An 18,028-nucleotide genomic window follows, 5' to 3' on the forward strand; every position below is an offset into this window, starting at 1 on the left:
TGATGGTGTGAAAAATGGGTAACTTCAACGCAGTAGAGGTTTCGGCACAGTTATGTAGACTTCACTTGTCACTGTAGCAAAGATCTTGGAATGAAAACGTGATTAGGGGCTGGAGAGGTAGTTCGGTGGTTAAGAGCACCTGCTGTGGGAACATGAGAACCAAACTTCAGATCTCAATGACATCTAGCAAGTTGGGCATCCCACACATGCCTGTATCTGCAGCTCCAGAACTTTAGAGATGAGTCAGGCAGTGGTGGTACACACCATTAATCCCAGCACTCAGGAGGCAGAGGCAGGAGGATCTCTCTGTGTTTGACACCAGCCTGGTCTACAGAGCGAATTCCAGACAGTCAAGGCTGTTTATACAGAAGCCCTGTCTTGGAAAACAAAAAACAAAAAAAGGAAAGAAAATGTTATGGACATATATTATCAGCTTATAGAGAAAACCATGAACAAAACTTGTGGGGTTTTTTTCTTCTTTTCACAATAAATTACATTATCAAACAAGTTTCTACATCATTATAATTACTCAAAGTGACATATTTTAATGGAGTAATGGTATTCATAATTTGATATTTAGTTGCTATTCTGGTATAAAATTCACTTAACCATATGTCCAATAATTTTGTTGTACTGTGAAATACTAAATTATTTTACAGGTCCCAGACTACTATGACATCATTAAGAAGCCCATTGCCTTAAATATAATTCGAGAAAAAGTAAATAAATGTGAATATAAATTAGCATGTGAGTAACTGATATTTTCCTCTCATTGTTTTTGTTTAGGAGATGATGCGGTTTTGTTTTGTTTTTAATGTTGTGCTTTAGTATAGTTGGGTGGGTAGCAGCCTGTGCGATCCCGCACATTCCTATCAGTATGTACTGAGATGGAAGGTGGTTGAGTGAGGAAGTGGAGTCATTTGTAGAGGCTTATCTTAACAAGAATTGGCTTTTGTGTTTTGATGCTGGAGATTGGATGGGGCCTCATTCAAAGCCAAGCAACTGCCCCATCTCTCCAGCCAAGATCTTTGTAAATATATGATGTAGATAAGTGGGCATCCGTTCATTAGTGAGTTTTCCACTGTGCAAAGTTTGTTTCTGATGTGTGTAGTTTCATTCCTAATCTTGTTTTTCTCTCTCTAGCTGAGTTTATTGATGATATCGAGTTAATGTTTTCGAACTGCTTTGAGTACAACCCTCGGAACACAAGTGAAGCAAAGGCTGGAACCCGGCTTCAAGCATTTTTTCATATTCAGGCTCAAAAGCTTGGACTCCATGTCTCTCCCAGCAGTGTGGACCAGGTTAGCGTGCCAGTCGCTGCAAAAAAGTCACGGGTCTAATTTTGTCCTTCTAAAGGCTGTATGTGAAGAAAAACATGAAGCGTTCATAAAAAATGGAACATTAAATCATGCTCTAAAGCAGATGTGAATAAAGCAATAACAGCTGGTCGACCACATCCAAGTGTGGCCTGCACTATAGTCTCAATTTTAATGTTAAGCACTCAGGAGAATGTAGGAAAGGTTTCCTTTGCTACAGTTTTTGTTCAGTATCTACTAAGTTTAATAGATGTATTGAATATAGTCCTGGTTTACAGAGGTTTTGTACATTTTGAGATCATTCATGTGTTTAGATATCTTGGAAAATATTTTTTGATCTATGATTTATTTTGTTATTGACCTTTTAGGAGTTATGATAGTAAAGAGGATTTATCTGCACAGATGAGTCTTCTGGAGCACAGTTTAGAGAGCGTGTGTCTTCAGACTTGTCTAACGGGCACATTGTTTCAACACTACACATGAATGAATCCAGTTTTCTACCCCTGACTTGCTGTAGCCAGTGCTGACTGAATTTATCAACTAGATATTTATTTAGCATTCAGAGTCATTTGTGAATTTGTTTTGTATTTATAAAATTTATACTTGGAAAATGTTCTTTAATTTTTTAAAACATTTTACTATGTTTTTGTTTTATTGCTCAAACATTCTTAATGATTTAAAAATAAAAATGTCCCATCTCTCCTCCCTAACAGTTCCCCAGTTTTACAAATGATAAGTTTCTGTGTACAACTTTTCTAAGTGTACAAATAAAATGATACCTTTTTTCACGTTTTCTGAACTCTGAAGTTTTTTCAAAGTGAAGTCAGACTTTTATATGTTAACACCTATAGATCATAGAAACCATGCAGACAGTGTTTCATTGTCTGGGTGGAAGATGCCTCCAGTTGGTAGCAGTAATACTCTTGCACTTGCTCTCATTAAGAGGAAGGAAGTATGTTGACTCCTGGGATTGCAGGCACATACCTCTGTGCCTGACTCCAACTAAATCCTTCATTTTAGTGGTCTCCGTGGTGCAGGCCTGTAATAGTAGCCTTCGGTATTCTGAAGCAAAAGATCACAAGTTCAGGGCCAGCCTGGGCTACACAGTGAGACCCCTGTCTGTGGGTTGAATGCAAATGTCCCCCATAGGCTCTGCATTTGAACTCTAGGTCCCCAGTTGGCGGTGCTGTATGAGGATAAGAAAGGTCTTAAGCCGGGCGGTGGTGGCGCACGCCTTAAATCCCAGCACTCAGGAGGCAGAGGCAGGCGGATCTCTGTGAGTGCGAGGCCAGCCTGTTTTACAGAGCGAGTGCCAGGACAGGTTCCAAAGTTACAGAGAAACCCTGTCTCAGAGACAGAGATGGGAGGGAAAGGGAGGGAGGGGAGGGGAGAGAGAGAGAGGCACACACGCCGGTAATCCCAGCATTTAGGAGGCAAAGGCAAGTGGATCTCTGAGCTCAAGACCAGTCTGATCTCCAGAGCAGGTTCCAGAATGGCCAGGACTACAAAAGAGAAACCTTGTCTCAAAAAACAAGACAAAGCAGAAAAAATGTAGCCTTGATGAGACCTTAACTGAAGACTTAATGGTACTCTATTTGTTCTCTCTGCTTCATATGCCTGCTTGAGATGTGAGCTCTCAGGTTCCAGTGCCTGCTGCTAAAACTCCCTGCCACTGGGTCCCTCTGGGACCATAAATCCAAGTAAACTCCTACACAAGTTGCTTTGGTTGTGGTGTTTAATCACAGCAATAGAAAAGTAAGGACTAATGCATTGCCTTATTTTTTTAATTGCTTGATATCGATTGCAAAGAGTGCTGGATGGGAAAGAAACCAGTATATCCTGCTGTGTGTGCCTGGCCCCCTAATGTCAAAATGTACAATCTTTGCACCTAACAACGGGGGAGTGCTTTTTATGTTCAACCAATTCTGTAAGATTTTTTTTCTTTTTGGTATCTCCATTTTTCAGATGAGGCTAAAACTCAGATCAACTTCTTTTTATAATTCAAGATGTGGATACGCAGGGTTTTTTTTATTTTATGTGCATGGATGTTTATGCTTGTTCACCATGTCTGTGCATAGTCCTGTGGAGACCAGAGAGGACATCGAATCCCTTGAGCTGCAGACAGTGTGAGCCACCCCACATGGATGCTGGAATTGAACCTGGCTCCTCTGAAAGAGCAGCGGGTGCTCTTAACCCCTGAGCCAGCTCCAGCTCCACGCAGTTTTATTTTTGTAGACAGCCTAAAAGGTCAAAGTGTGTGAGTGTGTGTGTGTGTGTGTTTTCAGGTCCATTCTCATCAAATAATGAGCTATCACACTTTCTAGAAAGTCACAACACAAATGGCTAGCATACAGTCGTAGTCTAGTTTTTCATTTTATGCCCCTCCCCTTTCAAGCTCTGAATGCCAAACGAGCCTTACACATCTTAGGCAAGCCCCACTGAGTTACATCCTAGACCTGTCCCCGCCTTGTTAATTGACAGCTTGTAGGAATGCAGCTGTGTAGGAATGCAGAGTGTATGCTGAACATGTGAGTTCAAGACCAGTCTGGTCTACAAAGCAGGTTCCAAGACAGACTGCAAAGCTACACAGAGAAACTCTGCCGGGGAGGGTGGGGAGAGGTAACGACCCCCCTAGTTTCAATAAGATCAATTTTTGACTTGTAAATTGGATTTTATGTGTATGTGTGTTTCACTGGCATGTTTGTGTACCACATAGGTGTCTAGTGCCCTCGTAAGACAAAAGAGGGCATTGATCCCCCTAGTGCTGGAGTTACTGATTGTCAACCACCACGTGGGTGCAGGAAATTGAACCTGGGTCCCTTGCAAGAGCATCAAGTGCTCTTAACCACGGAGCCATCTCTCCAACCTAAGATGTTTTGTTTTGTTTTTAAGTAGTTCCAAATTAGCAAGCACTAAAATATTGAAACCATGTCCCAAAACAAATTTGTAAATATTTCGTTAACTGAGGTTGTAGAATGCCTAAGGTTTAGGCTCATTCCACATACCTCAATAATAAATGTCCCTGTCTTGTCGGGCAGGGTGGCTCATACCAATAACTCCACTACTCAGGAAGCTGACTGAGAGTTTGAGGCAACCTGGGCTACTTAGGAGTCACAGACTGGTCTGGGCTACCCTAGGAGATCCTTTTTTTAAATTAATTACATGTAATGAGTGATTGATGTCTTAACAGCCTATTACTGCTGGGCCCTGCATGACTTCTCAGACCCTGAAACTAGAGTGGACAGAGCCCTCCTCTCTCAATGCTAGTTTCCCCAAGTGACTTGCCTTTGCTTCACAAACAGAAAATCATGTGATTTCAAGTGTAAAACAGATCAAGTTCCTGTGATGGCCAACAGATGTCGCTGTGCTTCCCTTAAAATTTAAAACCAGGGCTGGAGAACCCACTCGGTTAAGAGGAAGTCCTGCCCTTCCTGAGGACCAGGGTTCAGTTCTCATCACCCACCTAGAACAACCCACATCCACGGGCTGACTTCGGCTCCACGGGATCCGACACTCTCTCCTGACCTTTGTGGTTATTGGTGTGCATACTCATAAATAAAAATAAAGTAGATTTTTGGAAAAGATTTAAACATTCAAAGCACATGGAACAGTTCCATAAAAGCAGCTTGACATGGCTCTACATAGCCCAGGCTGCCTCCAACAGGATCCTCCTGCCTGGCCTTTACATTGCTAGGATTACAGGCCTGCACCGCCACACCCAGCAATTAATACATTTGCTTTTTAAGTTTACGTTAAAAATAAGTTAACCGGGGCTGGAGAGATGGCTGGGCAGTTAAGAGCACTGGTTGCTCTTCCAGAGGACCTGAGTTCAATTCCCAGCACCCCCATGGTGGTTCACAACCATCTATAATGAGATCTGGTCCCTGCTTCTGGCCTACAGGCATACATGGAGGCAGAACACTGTATACATAATAATAAATGTTTAAAAAAAAAAGAAGTTAACCTTCAATGCCAGGCATGGCTGCACACAGGAGGCAGAGGCAGGGACAGGAGAACCACTATAAGTATGAGGCCAGTCTGGTCGATAGTGATTTCTAGGCCAGCATGTGCCTGGGAGGCAGAACTAGGATCGTCAGGCCAGTCTAGATTATACAATAATACTCTCTCAGAAAACAACAAAAGCTCCTGGTAGCCGGGCATCGGTGGCACATGCCTTTAATAATTCCTAATACTGCCGTTTTCCTAAACCAGTATAATTCCCAACTGCATTCTAAATACTTATCCATATACCCACTGGGAAGGTAGCTCTCACCTCTCATCAAAGAAGCTACTTTACATTACAAAACAAAAGCAGGAGGCAGAGGCAGGTGGATCTCTGTGAGTTCGAGGTCAGCCTGGTCTACAGAGCGAGTTCCAGGACAGTCTCCAAAACAATACAGAGAAACCCTGTCTCGAGAAACAAAAACAAACAAAGCAATACAGAGAACAAGTGACGGGGATGCCAGCCCCAGTTGACACATCTAAACATAAAACCCTACACTCAAGGCTCAGGCAATATCCAGAAAACGTGGGGAAGATTGCAAGAGGCAGAGAACCAGGATAGGATGTCTGCTGTGAGACAGGGGACCTGCACCCAGGAAGTCCCATTACAGTTGCTAAGCAAGACCCCAAAAGTGACAACACCAGCTGACACAGCAACAGAGATGGAGGAATTCCCACAGGCTTCAGCCCTAGAAGAACTACAGGTGCTGAGAGAGGAAAACTCAGTCCTCTCCAGGAACAAGCCCCATGGTAGGTTAGCCAATCCCGAGAGGTGAGTCTTGAACACACACGTGTATATGAGTGTCTGCATGGGGCCACATGCACTCCATTCCTGCAGAATCTGGAAGAGCAATATATGCTTTTTAACTACTGAGCCATCGCCCCAGCCCTGACACATGCTTCTTAACCCCTACACTGCCAGCAACCTGCTTTTCTCCACTCAAGGTTAAACAGCAGGCATCTTGTGCTCCAGTCTGAGGTCTGTGACTCACCTCTCATCTCCCTGTGGGTCTTACACATCCCAGCGCTAGTTCTTTCTAATTTAGGACCTGACCTCACAGTACAGGAACTTAGCAGTCTGAGTCACATGAAGGCTTGACGGAGGCAGCAGTGGTGAAATGCTGTTCCTTTTACGAGCCCAGCCTGCGTTCACTAGTCACAGGTGTATCAAATTTCAGAACATTTTTACCTCCCCAAAAGAGTGACCCCCATACTCACCTCAGTCCCTCCACATTCTCTCCTCCCCGCCCCAGACAAGCACTAGGGTACAGTCTCTGCAGGTTTTCTGGCTCTGGATTCACCATGTAATACACGGTCTTTGGGAATTGGCATTGTCCACTTTGAATAGCATTTTTAAGTTCATCCAGGTTGTATCACTGCAAACCCATCACTGCTCCTATTGTAATCATATTCTGTGGCATGGGTACACTTCTTTTATCCATTTGCCAGTCAGGGACATTTCAGTTGCTTGCAGTCTGGGCCTGTTACGAATAATGTTTGCACGAATTTTCACTTACAGGCTTTTGTGTGAACATACGCTTTAATGTCTTTGGGATATGTACGTAGGAATGGACTTACTGAGTTTTACGGTAGCTTGCTGTTTTTTGCGGATTTGGTGGCTCACAGCTTTAATTCCAGCATTCAGGAAGCAGAGACAGAAGGAGCTGTGAGCTCAAGGCCAGCCTGACAAACACAGCAAGTTCCAGGCCAGTCACAGCTACAGTGCCATACTCAGTTTCAAAACCTTTTGCTTTTCTTTCTTTCTTTTTCTTTTTTTAATCGAACTGTTTTTCAAAATGGTTTTACCAAAGCTGGGCATTGTCATGCATGGTCCAGAACGTAGAAGGCAAAGACAGGAAGCCAGTCTCGGCAAACTAGCGAGTGCAACAAGGCCAGTCTGAACTACATGAGACCTTGTCTCAAAAAAACAAAAGCAAGCTGGGCAGTGTTGAGGCACGCCTTTAATCCCAGCACCCTGGAGGCAGAGGCAGGAGGATATCTGGGAGTTGGAGGCCAGCCTGATCTAAAAAGCGAATTCCAGGACAGCCAAGGCTACGCAGAGAACCCTGTGTAAGACAAAACTGCTGGGTCATAGGCGGAGCTGCCATGCCCAGCTGTCCTCTTTAAAAACAAAGCAACTTTAGATTTTATATGTGTGTCCCGCCTGCACGTATGTATGTGTGCCACGTTCGTACCTGGTGCCCAAGGTCAGAAGACGGTGTCAGATCCCCTGTAACTGGAGTTACAGATGGTTGTAGGTCACCCACCATATGGGTGCTGGGGATTGAATCTGGGTCCGCATGAGCAGCACATGCTCTCAATCACTGAGCCATCTCTCCAGTAACTCCCTCCCCCACTTGAAGCAGGGTCACATGTAGCCCAGGATAGCCCTGAACTCTCTATGTAGCTGAGGATGCCCTTGGACATCATCAGATGTTCCTGCCTCCTACCTGTGCCTTCCAAGTGCCAGGACTGTAGTTATATGCCACCATGCCTGGTTCATGAGACATGGGAAATCAAGCCAGCGCTTGGTATTCACTAGGCAGGCATGCTACCAGATGCTACATCTCCAGCCCCTGCTTCCCGCTCTATAGCACTGAAACAGTTTAAACTTATTATTTCAACACCTCCTGAGCTCCAAAAATTCAAAGACAAGAAGGATTCAAACTCTTAAATAGCTTACGGCCAACGGGCAGCAGAACCTGTAACTATTACTATTTTATTATTTAATGTAATATAAAATATGTGGGGAGACAAAGATGAACTCAGGGAAATTAGAAACACAGGGCTGCAAGGCGGTGGTGGCGCACGCCTTTAATCCCAGCACTCGGGAGGCAGAGGCAGGCGGATCTCTGTGGTCTACAGAGTGAGTTCCAGGACAGCCTCCAAAACAATACAGAGAAACCCTGTCTCGAAAAAACAAAAAAAAAAGAAACACAGGGCTAAGTCAGTCTTTTTTTTTTTTGTTTTTTGGGTTTTTTTTGGTTTTTGTTTTGGTTTTTTGGGTTTTTTTTTTTTTTTTTTTTGGTTTTTACAAGACAGGGTTTCTCTGTATTGTTTTCGAGGCTGTTTTTTGTTTTTATGAGACAGGGTTTCTCTGTATTGTTTTGGAGGCTGTCGGTCCAGCCCAGGCTCGAACTCACAGAGATCTGCCTGCCTCTGCCTCCCGAGTGCTGGGATTAAAGGTGTGCTGCACCACCACCCAATTAGAAACACAGGGAATGAGAGACAGGAACTACATCTGAGGGGAAGGCTTGTATATGACTAATGTCACAGTAGGAGGGTCATTAGCATCTTTGAACCCCAGCTTCTGTAGCAGTGGCCCTGGTCTTTCCAGGGCTGCACAAACCATCAAGGCTATGACAGAAGGGGGACCTTGAAAGAACTTGCTCAAAAACAGACACCTGCTCCTGAGTGTTGGCACTCATCTGAAAGCCCAGTACCTGGGAGGCAGAGGCAGATCTATGAGTTCAAGGCCATCCTAGTTTATGTTGGGAGTTCCTAGCCAGCCAGGGTTACATTTCTGAGGCCCTGTCTCAAAACAACAAAAGCCAAACAGCAAGGCCCAGAGACCCACACAGAGCAGACCATCCAGCCCCAGGACTTCTCTCCCTGATTTCACTTCGCACACCGGGGAAAGCTTTTCTTTTCTTCTTATCTTTTTTAGCTAGTGAACAACGGATTAAGGAAAAGGGAGAATTCTGGGGATGATGTGACCTGCAACTTTTTGTTGGTGGTTCCTTTTGTCTTTAAGCAAAAGAGCCCATCTTGATTTCTGGTGAACTATATTAACTCAGAGCCAGGGTGGCAGATGATCATCAGTCACCAAAGCCACCCTGGTGGTTCCCGACTTTGTTGTGTCACACTGAAGAAGAGTAAGGAAATGTAGACAAGGTATGAGCAGCACAAACATAGATTTATTAAGGATAAGTGAAAAAAGAATTCAGTGAATGGGATGGGCTTCAAGAGATGAATGCCTCTTTTAGTTTTAATCTCTAGCCTAAGTACAGTTAAGAAAATGGGGGGGGAGGCCAGGCTGGAACGACAGCCTCCAAAACAATACAGAGAAACCCTGTCTCGTAAAACCAAAAAAAAAAAAAAAAAAAAAAAAAGAAAGAAAGAAAGAAAGAAAGAAAGAAAGAAAGAAAATGGGGCGGGGGGGGGGGATTGCAAGCCTCTAATCCCAGCCCTTGGGAGGCAGAGGCAGGTGGATCTCTGTGAGTTTGAGGCCAGCCTGGTCTACAGAGCGAGTTCCAGGACAGTCAAAGCAACACACAGAAGCCCTGTCTTGAAAAAAACATAAAACTGGGCGGTGGTGGTGCACGCCTGTAATCCCAGCCCTTGGGAGGCAGATCTCATTGAGTTTTGGGGCCAGCCTCATCTGCAGAGACAGTTCTAGACCAGCCAGGGCTACATAGAAAAACCCTATCTCAAAACAAACAAACAAAAAGAAAGAAATACGTATGCTTAAAAAAAAAAAAAAGTAAAACAAGGGTCTGGAGAGATAGTAGCGCTTAAGAGCACTTCCTGCTCAGAGTTCCCAAGCCTGATTCCCAGCACACAAATCAGGCAGCTCACCACTGTCTGCAACTCTAGCTCCAAGGATCATACTTCTTCTGGCCCCAAGAGGCACCTGCACACACATGGCAGAACTTCACATAGATACACAGACATGTACATGGAAAAATTTAAATTAAAAGGATATCTTTTCATGTGTGTGCATGGCTGTACAGGTATGCACACATGTACAGGTGCTTATGGGGGACAGAAGAGGGAGTCAGAGTCCCTGGAATCCGACATGGGGGTAGGGTCTTTTAGATCTTCCCTTGAGTATGCTTTCTCTCTCTCTCTCTCTCTCTCTCTCTCTCTCTCTCTCTCTCTCTCTCTCTCTCTCTCTCTCTCTCTCTCTCTCTCTCTCTCTCTCTCTGTGTGTGTGTGTGTGTCTCTGTCTCTCTGTCTCTCTTTCTCTGTCTCTGTCTGTTTGTCTCTCTCTCTCACACACACACACAGAGAGAGAGAGAGAGAGAGAAAGAGAGAGAGAGAGAGAGATTTCAACACAATTACCAAATCAAATGCTTAAGTCCTTTCTCTCTCTACAGCTGTAAACATGTATTTTTCTCGTAATTTCAATAGACCCCACTTACAGGGGAAAAGAAATGTAACCCTAGTAGCTTCCGGTTTTACCTGCATTATGATTGTGTCCAAGGTGTCTCCAGAGCATTATGAAAATGCAGCCTTGTCGTCCCTATGCCTGTCCCTCTTCTCACAGGATTACAGGCGTGGAGCCAACATTCCTGCTTATCATCCTGCCTTTGCTTAGCCCTTCAATAAACGGAGGTACTATGTACAGTGTGTATTCTGATCTTAGTGGGAGGAAGGGTCTAAACTCAGGGAAGTGGTATCCGCCTGCAATCCCAACTCTTGCGGGATGGAGACTTGGCGACCAGTTCAAGGTCATCTGCAGCCACATCGTGAGTCAGAGGCCAGCACAGGCTACAAATGCGACCCCACCTCAAATCGAACATGCTAGGAACAGAAAGATCTAAACGAGTCACACAAAGTCGGGGATCTTCCAAAAGGACCCCGAATTGTTACAATCCTGACCCTCTCGGGGGGGAAAACGCAGGTGAAGGAAGCAAAGCGCTCGACCCCTACCCCGGAGCGGCGCCCAGAGGCCGCGAACCGCTCGTGCGGGGAAGGGGGGCGGGGGCTGGCCCCCCGAGATGGCCCCGGCTGGTCGCGGCTGCCATTCCCGCCCGCGCCCGGGGCTCCGCCGCCGCTGCGCTTTTCCGCTAGCGGCCCTGGAGCTCCGGGGTCAGGCGGAGGACACGGGCCGGCGGGCGGGGGGCAGGCGGGGGCGGGGCCGGAGCACGTGACCGCCGCGCCCGCCCTGCGGCCCCCGAGCCCGCCGCCCGCTCGGCTGTAGCTCCCGGCGTGCCCCGCACTCTCTGCTGCCCGCCCGCCCGCCGCCCGCCCCTCCTTCTTTTCGTCCCAGTGCCACCGAGCCGGAGCCCTAGCCGCCGCCGCCGCCGCAGCCTCAGCCGCGGGCACTATGGTAAGGTGGGGCGCGCCGGCGGGGCATGCAGGGCGCGGCGCGGACCCCCGCGCGGCCGCCATCTTACCCGGCCCGGGGCCTGTGCGGTGGGCCCGCTCCCGCGTCGTGGGGCCCCGCGGCTCGAGGCCCTGCGGCGGGCGGGCCCGGGTCTGCGGCCGCTCGGATTCCTAGGGCGGGAGGGCCGGGCGCGGGCCTGGCGCGAGGGGGTCCTCCTCCGGCCGGCCGCAGCCCGCGCGCCGCCCAGCCCCGCGCTGCCGTGGGCTGGGTCGGTCGGTCGGCGTGCAGACAGCCCTCGGGTGAGGGTCCCGGAGGCCGGCGCTACGGCCGCCGTGAGGAGACGGAGCAGGTGGAAACGCCGGCCGGAACGCCTTCTCGCCGCGGGCTCGCCTTTTCTCAGGACCCGTTACTTACTCACCAAGCGCTGCCGATGGGCGGCGGGGCATCTTGCAGTAGCCGCGGGCGGCCGGAGTTTGCACTTGATTCCCTTTCCTTATGAGGAAGCAGCAGTGGCTAGGATGACTTTAAAGAAGAAAAAAAAATAGTAGAAGCATTAACTGAAATCCCGAAGTGTTTTTTTTTAAGGCCTGCCGAGTTGACACAATGCAGAAGGTATTTTTGCTGCTGCTCCCGAAGCTCTGACATCACCACGTGAAATAGGAAACATTTCAGGCATGGGTCAACTCGTGTTTGTCCCTTTCCACCTTCCGTTTGCCGTTTTCTCCGTCCTGCTTTGAGAAGGATGAATGGGCAGTCTGAGCTGGAAATTTTAGCTGTGTCTTCTTCTGATCTTTAAATGTGACAGTTCTGATAGGATTGCTTACGTTTGGTGCAGTTTTTTTTTTTTTTTTTTTTATAGTCCGGCCAGACTGAAGTGAAGCCTTGTTAAGTCAAACAGTAATTTTAGTTAAAACCAGAATACTTGTTCTAAATTCCCGTCCTTTGTTTATTTTTCAGGCATCTGGAGTTACAGTGAATGATGAAGTCATCAAAGTTTTTAATGATATGAAAGTAAGAAAATCTTCTACACAAGAGGAGATCAAAAAAAGAAAGAAAGCAGTTCTCTTCTGTTTAAGCGATGACAAGAGACAAATAATTGTAGAGGAAGCAAAGCAGATCTTGGTGGGTGACATTGGTGATACTGTAGAGGACCCCTACACATCTTTTGTGAAGTTGCTACCTCTGAATGATTGCCGATATGCTTTGTACGATGCCACATACGAAACAAAAGAGTCTAAGAAAGAAGACCTAGTATTTATATTCTGGTGTGTAAAAACAAAAGAAAAAAAGTACTTTTAAAAATGCAAGTATTATTATTATCATAGTCGGTTTTTGCCTTTGTTTTTCTTTTGAAATTCAACATTTTCTCCCCCGTAGGGCTCCTGAAAGTGCACCGTTAAAAAGCAAGATGATTTATGCTAGCTCTAAAGATGCCATTAAAAAGAAATTTACAGGTATAAACATTGACTGTTTTGTACAGAAAAAAAGTCTCTCTTAATTATAATAAGGTTAATGGATGTGTCTTTTTCTTTTTTAGGCATTAAACATGAGTGGCAAGTAAATGGCTTGGACGATATTAAGGACCGCTCGACGCTGGGAGAGAAACTGGGAGGCAGTGTTGTCGTTTCCCTTGAAGGAAAGCCGCTATAAAGTAACAGCCAAGTGCCGTCTGGTCTGAAGGGGCTTCCATTTCTCCAGCTCAGTCCGCTGGAATCGTATTGAGTTTTGTTTTTTTGTTTATCCCCTTTCCACTGGGCCCTTTCAACACAATGAATGAATGAGTGAATTTAAGAAGCCTGTCAGTGATTGCCATTAGGCTGTTTAATACGGTTACTTCTATGTAGAACCCAAGGAATGCCTTCCCCGTCTTATTTTAGCCAAAACAACTGGTTACATGCCTTCCTTGCAGTGAGCACTACAATGGATGTGATTGTCAATGTGAATAGCTTAGAGTACTACAAGGGGTAAGCTAATTGAATGCCTTGAAAGTATTATCCACTGGTCATATGGTAAACTTGTTTTCAGTATTATTTATAGTTGCACTTGACTACAGTTCTGAGGCGCTGGAGCGTTGGTTTACACCTCACCTGCCTTGGCAAGCCTGTTTTTGTGACATGGCAGCACAGATTTAACACTATGCGTTAAAAGCACTTTTTTTAAATGCGTTTAATCCCTCAAAAAGAATGCCAATTAAGTTTCATTGTCATTGATTTATCTAGTACCTCAGTGTTCATTCCTCTTACCTGAATATCTTTTTCAATAGCTGTATTGACATCTTTGGTTTCCCATTTGAGTATACACTACTGAATAAATGTAGGAGTTTTATGTTTACCGTATGAGTCTTGAAACACTACAGATATTTTGAATATCAGTCATGATGGCAGTTTCTGTATAAAAGAGCCTTAAATGGAACATTGTTTTGAGATCAAATTCCCTACCCTCACAAAAGTGGCCACGTTGCAATAAAAATTGTGGCATATTACAGAACGTTGCCTTGTTTTCCTTGGAAATTTTGCAAATTGTCATGTGAAATTTTAGGGTAAACATCGATTAAGCTCTACACTGGTATTGAGATTTTCTTTTCTTTACTATAACACTCATGTATCTCCAGATTGTTGAATTTCTTTGGTTTAAAATATCTTAAAATCACTCATATACAGTCATTAAAAGGGTAGTACTTTTATAAATATGTTTATTTATTTCTTTATGTTATGGAGATAATAGGTTTTTTCTGCACTTTTGCATACTCCAGTATCTTATTTGTTCTCTAGATAAATTAGGATATTAATTCACAGTTACATTACTAGGTATTTTTTGAGAAGTAGAAGTAGGATGTTTTTATTACTTGATCATAATGAAAATAAGTTGTGAAATGTCATCCAAAGGTTTAATAATGATTCTGATGTTTAGGAATGTTTATTTCAGCTATGATTCCTTAATATCTTTTCCAAATTGAATTGGAAAAAAGTTGGTATAGCAGTCTTAAACATGAGCAATGGGATTTGGCTGTGGTCCAGAGTGCTCTCCTTATAGAGAATTTGATCTGCTCAGTGTGCACACTTTGCTATTAGCCAGAGCTATTTATGGCAAACACATGCTTTTGTATCTTGTCATAGTCATCCACAGATGGCAGGGCTGGATTTGATTCTACCGGAATGCAAGACAGGCGTGCTAGTGAGCAGTCGGTTGTGACTCTGAACTTTAACGCTCTTATCAGAATATAGGAAATGAAAATATCCTTTTTTAAGTGTAGGGAAGTAATTTGAGTATGATTGGATTTTTTTCTACTTTTGAAAGATTTTTTTTTCAGATGAGAACATTAAAACATAGGTGTTAAATGTCTAGGCTTCCATTTAAAACTCTACGAGTAATTGGTATCTTTTTAGCACTAAGCAATTTTATTTCAGCATTCAGCTGTCCCTGTGAGTTGTTCCAGACCTTTCCATGGCTTTTTGGTAAGGCTGCTCATAAGCAAAGCATGAAAATGGTAATGTGTACTAAACAATATGTTTAACTGATCTTTGCACCAAAGGACTTTTTCACCAAGTTATTTTATTCTTCCAAAAATTAAGGAAAAGAATGATCTTTTCTTTTTATAGCTGATTTCTCTATTTCCTGATATGTTTTATTAGGATAATTTCAGGAATTAAATACTGCTTTAAACTATGATACTTTGACTTTTTTAGATTGGCAAATATATTAACGTAGTTAAATTCATCTTTAAAGTGCACATATGTGCTCAGAGCCAAAAATTAATGATTCAATTTAATTAATAATCTTATGTTGAGAATAATTTGACATCGTATTTTACAATCATTTACAGTGAAACAATGTTCCAGTTAGCTTTAAATGGTGCTAATTAGTAAAATATTGAAGGTAATATTTTACTGCTAGCTTGCAAAATTATAAGTGTTTTAAAAAATAAAATACATGAAAATATTTAAGGCTGTTGAGATGTGTTTACTTCTGTTTTAAAACATTGAAAGTTGGAAAACTAAGAATGTAGGTTCAAGAGGCAACGCTATCTACAGGACTTCTCAGGTTTTAGTTAATAAGTTTTCATTTAGAAATCCTGCTTTCAAACTAGAGAGATGGTTTAACAGGAAACACCGCTAGTCATGGAAGCCTGGCAGCCTGAGCTCAATTCCCAGTTAAAGGTATAGGAGAACTTGGCCTGCAGAGTTGTCCTCTGACCTCCATACTTGAAGACATACTCATGCACACAGAGACATAATAATAATAGATAAGGTTTTAGAAATTCCATTTTCAAAATTAAGCTTGATGACACATCTGAAATCCTAGGACTCGAGGTTTTAGAAACAGGATCAGCACTTCAAGGTCATTTTCAGCTGCATAGTGGATTCCAAGCCAGCCTGGGCTACATGACATTAAAAAAAAAAAAACTATCTCTGAGTATTACAGCAATTATAGTATTTCCAGACAAATAGAACAGTTGGCATTTGTCCTAAACTGGTTTTCAGCTGTTGTTTTCCATCACTAAAATAGTGTGGCTAGCAATATATATTTAATATGTCTTTTTATCAGATTACAAACCCTGTGAGGCTTGCGGTTCTCTGATACAGGTCCTTTGTTGAAGCTAATTCATGGGATTTAAAAAAAGGTTTATTTGTATCTTTTATGTTATGTGTATGGGTGTTTTGCCTGAGTGTATGTCTGTGTGTGATGTGAGTGCCTGGGGTCTGCAGAGGTTAGAAGGCAACCGTCCTGTAGAACGGAAGCTACAGATGTTGTTAGCTGCCGTGTAGGTGCTGGGTCTCATGTCTTCTGAAAGAACAAGTGCTCTAAATTGCTGGGCCATCTCTTTAGCTCATGAGATCTTTTTAACGTGGTTTCTCATTAAGGAATATCTCAACTGGTGAGTAAATAGTTGAGAGACTTCCTCTTATAAAGAGATTTAATCCAAATGTGGCACATGCCTAATCTCAGCACTCAGTGGCCGAAGCAGGAGGATTGCAGTAAACTTGAGGCTAACCTAGGCTATGGAAAACAAACTACAACAAAAATCCTTAGGACTGGCTAAATGGTTCAGTGGGTAAAGGTCTTGCCATGGAATCTGACATCCAGAGTTTGATCCTGAGTTCACATGGTAGGAGAATCAACTCCCAAAAAGTGTCCTCTGATGGTCATATACTTACACACACAGAAAAATAGATGGGTTTTATAAATACATGGGGAGGGGGACGGACTTCTATTCTTAGCCCTATCTTTATTTTCAAATTTAGTAGTAGTTAAAATATACAAAATGACATGAACATTCATTTTGAATATAAAAGCTACTAAAAGGCTAGTGTCAGGGTGCAAACCTATAATCCCAGCATTCAAGAGATTGAGACAGGAGGGTCAGTGCAAGTTAAGGCCAGCCTGTGTAACATAGCTAGCTCAGCCCAAAACTATGAAATAAGACCCTGTAGAGACTGAGGACCTTTGAATGCAGCTGTTGCTTTTCAGATTGCACAGGTTTAAGGTTTTTAATTGTGCATTGTTTGCTTGAGATAGTGTATCCCTATGTCACCCTGGCCAGCCTAGAATTCACTGTGTAGACCATGCTGGCCTCAAACTCAAGAGATGTGCCTGTCTCTGCTTCTTGGGTGATGGGACTAAAGATGCAACATCACACCTGGTGAGTTTCAGGTCTCTTGAGTCATATTGTAGGGAAAGATACTATCTACCATATCTGGCATCTGAGTATCAAATGTAGCAACGCTAGTGCTTCACAGCACTGGGAATCAAACCTGGTATTGTGCAGCCAGTCAGTCTTGGAAATGCTTTGTAAATGTGAAAAGGTTTAGACCATTTGCCTCAAAACCTAAGGCAGGAAAGCAGTTGAACACTCCTAGATATTGACCTCTGGGCCTCTACAGTCATTGTGTGTGTGTGTGCGCGTGCACACATACATACACAAACACACACACCTTGAGTACACACAGATATACATTATAGTTAATGTAGCTTCTGTATTAATGTCCATAACTTTTCACCATTCTGGGTGTCTGATGTGTGAGTACTGAGATCTGGCCTTTTTGGAGGGGATCAGGGCTTTTTGAGACAGGGCTTCTCTGTGTAGCCCTGGCTGTGTTAGAAATCACTCTGAGCCGGGCGTTGGTGGCGCACGCCTTTAATCCCAGCACTCGGGAGGCAGAGACAGGCGGATCTCTATGAGTTCGAGACCAGCCTGGTCTACAAGAGCGAGTTCCAGGACAGCCTCCAAAGCCACAGAGAAACCCTGTCTGGAAAAACCAAAAAAAAAAAAAAAGAAATCACTCTGTAGACTACACTGACCTCACAGTCACAGAGATGTACTACCTCTGCCTCCTGGGTTCTGGAATTAAAGGCATGTACCACCACTGCCTGGCTGTGTCCTTTTGCTTCCAAGTAATTTTGAAGTAAAAGGAAAGAAAAAGTCATAAATATACTATCCATGGTGTTGAAATCTATGATTTTTTGAGGCAAGGATCTCAAGTAGCTCAGGCTAGCCTTGAACTCACTAGATGTAGGAAGGCCTGGCTAAGAAGTTGCAGAGGAAAAGAGTATTACTGTGTGCCTAGAGATTGTTCTTGTGATATTTTGAAGCATGTGGCTGATTTTTGCCCTTGTCTGAAGTCTGCCTGATGCTAAAGTGAAGACTTTTGGGTTAATT

At 43.9% G+C, this 18,028-nt stretch overlaps 2 protein-coding genes across 4 annotated transcripts in view; both read left to right on the top strand.

The window, feature by feature from the left end:
- The window catches only part of Baz1a (bromodomain adjacent to zinc finger domain 1A), a 78,140-nt gene extending 76,036 nt beyond the window's left edge, over nucleotides 1-2,104 (top strand). For all 3 annotated transcript variants that reach the window (XM_040743079.1, XM_040743080.1, XM_040743081.1), the window contains 2 exons: nucleotides 660-747; nucleotides 1,144-2,104. In XM_040743079.1, coding sequence (XP_040599013.1) covers nucleotides 660-747; nucleotides 1,144-1,340 — 285 coding nt within the window. In that variant the 3' untranslated portion in view covers nucleotides 1,341-2,104. The remainder of the gene's footprint in view (nucleotides 1-659; nucleotides 748-1,143) is intronic.
- A 9,120-nt stretch (nucleotides 2,105-11,224) lies between these two features.
- On the top strand, nucleotides 11,225-13,852 carry Cfl2 (cofilin 2). The gene is made up of 4 exons (XM_040743082.1): nucleotides 11,225-11,373; nucleotides 12,328-12,635; nucleotides 12,748-12,824; nucleotides 12,908-13,852. The coding sequence occupies exons 1-4, from the start codon at nucleotides 11,371-11,373 to the stop codon at nucleotides 13,018-13,020; spliced, it is 501 nt and encodes a 166-aa protein (XP_040599016.1). The 5' UTR covers nucleotides 11,225-11,370; the 3' UTR covers nucleotides 13,021-13,852.
- Nucleotides 13,853-18,028: the final 4,176 nt, after the last annotated feature.

Source organism: Mesocricetus auratus, unplaced genomic scaffold, assembly GCF_017639785.1.
Source record: "Mesocricetus auratus isolate SY011 unplaced genomic scaffold, BCM_Maur_2.0 Super-Scaffold_15014, whole genome shotgun sequence".
Classification (NCBI taxonomy): Eukaryota; Metazoa; Chordata; class Mammalia; order Rodentia; family Cricetidae; genus Mesocricetus; species Mesocricetus auratus.